The 4,722-nt window shown below is 38.9% G+C and overlaps 1 protein-coding gene across 1 annotated transcript; it reads right to left on the bottom strand.

Moving 5' to 3' along the window:
* Positions 1-4,076: 4,076 nt before the first annotated feature.
* LOC118842796 (60S acidic ribosomal protein P1-like) lies at positions 4,077-4,424 on the bottom strand. Its single transcript, XM_036750127.1, has one exon. It carries the CDS (start codon positions 4,422-4,424, stop codon positions 4,077-4,079), a length of 348 nt encoding a protein of 115 aa, XP_036606022.1.
* Between the last annotated feature and the right edge of the window lie 298 nt (positions 4,425-4,722).

The following is a 4,722-nucleotide window of genomic DNA, read 5'->3' as shown; positions in this document are numbered from 1 at the left end:
CTAAAACACATAATCTCTCTTCATTTGTAATTGTGCATCCTTGTGATCATGATGATAAAGTGGGTTTTACAGGGAAGGACATGTACCAGATCGGCTCATCTCCAGAAATTGGTCTTGGAGGTTGATTTTCTGTGTTTATAAATACTTTAAGTATTTTTATAATTTCCTGTGTATTTTTATTCTTTTGAGAAATTTCCTGTACTTTCATCTATCTGTATATGTAATTCATTTTTTCTTCCTAAAGTAGAAAGAACTTTGATATTTTCACTCATTCCATAATCATGTGTTCCAATTCAAATTATTTTTCAATCACAGAATACCAAATTTGTAAATTTACAGATCCCCAAGTTAAGTGGCCATTTCATCAGTCACACCTGAAAAGGACTTTACTTTAAAGATAACCAACAGCTACTTATGTCTTCTTTGCTTGAAGGCCTCCTTTTAAAGTGAGCCCACGACCTTCTCAGGCAGCCCATTCAATTTTTGAATGGCTAGGTATTTTCAATGGCTGAGTATTTTTATCTCCTTAATATAATATAAATTGGTCCCTTTGTGACTTCCATGCATTCTCTAGGTGTTGTTTCTGTGACTGAGGAAAAAAAAGTCAAATCCTTCTTCCAAATTGTAGCTGTTAAAATATTCAAATGATAACAATAATCTCCTTCATAATTGCTTATAATACTATAGCATTCCGCAACATTCATATTCCATAAACAGTTCAGCTGTTCCCCAACTGATGGGCACCTCTTCCTTTTCGAATTCTTGGCTACCACAAAAGGAGCTGTTGGAAACATTTCCCTGTTTCTTTCATCTATTTGGCATCTAGACCTAGAAGTGTATCATTGCATCATGTTTGGTTTAAAAGTGTAGCATACATCTTTATGAGCTGGTGATCGAGTATCTAAAAGGAAGATATTATTACAAAAAGCAAACGGGGCTCCATCAAGAACAGGGCAACTCGAGTGCCTTTGTGCCTTCTTCCACTTGATTAAGATTGTGCGAGCCTCCTCTTCCTTCCCCTTACTGCCAGTAGAATTTCAGATACTGCTGGTGGATCCCTTCATATCCTAATGGAGTAGCTATCTCATCAGTAGGGTCCTGCTTCTATTAGTGTAGATGACACTTTGTCCACACCTTCTTACCCTGTGTCATTCTCATTTTCCAACTCCCTTTAACCTCATATTCTGATATTGACATTATACTCGAGGAATCCAACCGTACTTTTTGGATAAAGTAACATTTTGGACATATTCTCTGAAAATAGCAACCTCCCCTTTAAAAGCCAACTTAAAGGCTACCTCCTCCAATGCACTGGTAATTCCCCAGTTCTCTATTCCTTCACATTGTTTTATGTTCTAATCCTCCAATGTCTTTTTTGTAATGTTTGTTATATTTAACTGTGTCAAATATAATGTAAATCTCCTGCATGTGTGTTCCAACATAGGGTAGGATCCTCATCTGCTGCAGTAAGAAGGCCAGAGTTAGGTGAAGTGGAAAATTTTGGGGGCACCTTTTCCTAGCCCCTTCCTCCCACCATTTTTTTCTCTTCTTTGTATCTCCAGTACGTAGCATATACTTTGTGCTTATTAAATAAAAATTAATTCATTGAGTGATGTCTTACCTCCTTCTAGATTTTGTACTTTTTGAGAAAAAGGGATATTTCTTATCTAAACTTCCTATCTATGTAATTGATCATGGAGACCTTCTCAGGCCCCCACAGCTATCATTGACTAAACTTCTAAGGTTTTGCTGTTGTTCAGTCATGCATGACACTTGGTGACACCATTTGAGGTTTTCTTGGCAAAGATACTGGGGTGGTTGGCCATTTCCTTCTCCAGCTCATTTTACAGATGAGGAAACTGAGATAAACAGGATTAAGTGACTCGCCCAGGGTTACATAGCTAGAAAGTATATGAGGCAAGATTTGAATTCAGGAAATGTCTTCCTGACTCCAGGCCAGGCATTTTCTCTATTGTGCTACCTTCCTGCCCACCCCCCTCCAACTCACCACCTAGCTTTCTGCTTATAAGGTTACCTTCCATCTATTCTGTATGTATAAGGGATGTACTTATCCGCTGTTTCTCCGTTGAAATATAAAGTCCTTGAGATCAGGGAGAACAAGAAGAACTTAATAAATATGTACTGTGGTAATACTGTCTTTCCACCCCCTTCTAAACCCTAGATTATTGTAGGAACTTAATAAAAGCTTGTTAAAATGCATTGAATTGGAGAAACAGGATGCTTCCCTCCTACCTTCCTAACATTTTCTGTCCCCTCATTCCTGGATGTTTCCAACATAGGAGGGGGCCCAGGTGAAGGAGGAACAGTGCCTTTCCCATTTGAAGACTTTTCTGCTGGCAAAAACTCCTGGCCCAGGAGAATTCAATTAATAATGCACCTGAAAAGATAGAAAAAGATAGAGAATCCTTTAGGGACTTGGATGTGAATCTCTCCGCCTTTCGTATTCACTTGTTTTTCACTCTCCTATACCCTCCCTTCCTATCCATGCTCCACCTTGTCACAACCTTCTCTAGTATATCACTCAATTCATTCCTCATCTTCCTTTCAATTACCCTTTTTGTTTTTAGAGAACAATGTTGGAGACAATTTATATTTAAATAAACATTAAATATTTACCCACTATGTTCCAGTAATGATGGTAGGTGCTGAGGATAAAAGATAAAGAAATGGTAGATTCTGTTCTCAAGGAATTCATATATGACTTGGGAAATATAGTGTGTGTGTGTGTGTGTGTGTGTGTGTGTGTGTGTGTGTGTGTAACTAAATTTAAGGAAAGGAGTGTTAGGGACAAAGGGAAAATTCAGACAGAACTCTATGCACATGGTAGGTGGTGCAGCGGATAGAACACCAGACATGGAGCCAAGACTGGAGTTAAAACAGTCCTCAAGTATTTACTAGTAGTGTGATCCTGAGAAAATCACTTAAACTGTTTCCCTCAGTTTCTTCATCTGTAAAATGTGGCAAAAATAGCACCTACTTCCCAGGGGTGCTGTGAGACTCAAAAGACAGGATAGCTGTAAAGTGCTTAATGCAGTTGCTGGTATGTAAACACTATGTAAATGATAGCTATAGTATAAATTACACATATGATAAATTATATAATTATAAATATGAATGATGATAATGATTTTAGGTGGGAGAGACAACACTTATACCTGAGAAATAGAATGAGAAACAGTACTTGAGCTGAGATTTGAAGAAGCCAAGTGTTCTGAAAAGAAGCGGTCAATCCACCCATCACTGCATCCATTCACAAGCTCTTCTTCATCATCTGCTGTATTCCAGGAGCTCTTCTAAGTCCTGGAGATAGTGCTAGTCCTGTGATTGCATTATTTTGGGGAGCTCTATGGTTAGGAATCTCCTCCTACCAATGCAGATTATCACTTTCTCAGCAGTTTATTCTTTTTAATAATATTTTCATTTTTCCCAACTGTATATAAAAACAATTTTTAAAATTCATTTAAAAAATTGACTTCAAAATTCTATCCCTCTTTCCTTCCCCCCTGCTCCCTGAAATGGCAAGCCATTTGATATAGCTTATATATGTGCAATCATGAAAAACAAATTTGTGTATTATTCATTTTATTAAAGAGACCAAAATGCACACACGCACACACACACACACACACACACACACACATACACACACAAAGAGTGAACAATAGTATTCTTTTGTCTGCATTCAGAGTCCATCAGTTATTTCTTTGGAGGTGGATAGCATTTTCCATCATGAGTCCTTTGGAGTTATCTTGGATCATTATATATCATACAATATTGCTGTGATTGTGCACAATGTTCTGGTTCACTCTTCCCTCTGCCTCAGATCATGTAAGACTTTCCAGGTTTTTCTGAGAGCACCCTGCTTGTTATTTCTTATAGCATAATACTATTTCATTACAATCATACCACAACTTACTCAGCCATTCCCTAATTGATGGGAACATTTAATTTCCAATTCTTTGCCACCACAAAAAGAGCTGCAATGAAAAAAGGGCATATAGGTCTTTTTTTTTTTAGTTGAGTCAAGCTTTTTATTTAATGTTATAAAAAATTATCTAGTCAAACAAACCAAAGCCCATGTCATCATCGGACTCCTCGGGTTCTTCATTTTTTGCTTCCTCTTTCTTCTTCTCCTCAGCTGGGTCAGCTGTGCTAGCAAGAGCAGCCCCTCCAGCAGGGGCAGCACCACCAGCTGCTGGGGCAGGTCCACCAACTCTTACATTGGAGATGAGGCTTGCAATGTTTACATTGGACAGGGCCTTTGCAAATAATCCAGGCCAGAATGGTTCAACATTTACACCTGCTGCTTTAATGAGGGCATTGATTTTATCCTCTGTGACCATAACCTCATCGTCATGAAGGATGAGGGCGGAGTAGATGCAAGTGAGCTTGGAGACGGCCATTTCAGTGGATGGACGAGGAGACTTGTTTGTAGTGGTGCCAGTCACCGGCTGAAGCGAGGGGTCACCCCAACGCGACCTTAGCTTCCGAAGAAGAACCGAGCACCTCACAGACAACTGAAGAGAAAGCTATATAGGTCTTTGTCGCCACTTCTTTTGTCTCTGGAGGATATAGAACTACTAGTAGTAGTGGTCACAGTTGTCATCGTTGCTGTTGTTTGCCTTTCATTCTCAAAGAAGACCATGACATCGGGAAAGTGATGCCATGACTTACAATTGAATCGGATTTAAGTGTGGGAGG

The sequence above is a fragment of the Trichosurus vulpecula genome, chromosome 3 (assembly GCF_011100635.1).
Source record: "Trichosurus vulpecula isolate mTriVul1 chromosome 3, mTriVul1.pri, whole genome shotgun sequence".
NCBI lineage: Eukaryota > Metazoa > Chordata > Mammalia > Diprotodontia > Phalangeridae > Trichosurus > Trichosurus vulpecula.
This window is presented reverse-complemented; position numbering and strand designations above follow the sequence as displayed.

Bases quoted from the DNA above. Each gene is read 5' to 3' on its own strand.
- LOC118842796 (XM_036750127.1), bottom strand. From the start codon at position 4,424: ATGGCCGTCTCCAAGCTCACTTGCATCTACTCCGCCCTCATCCTTCAT.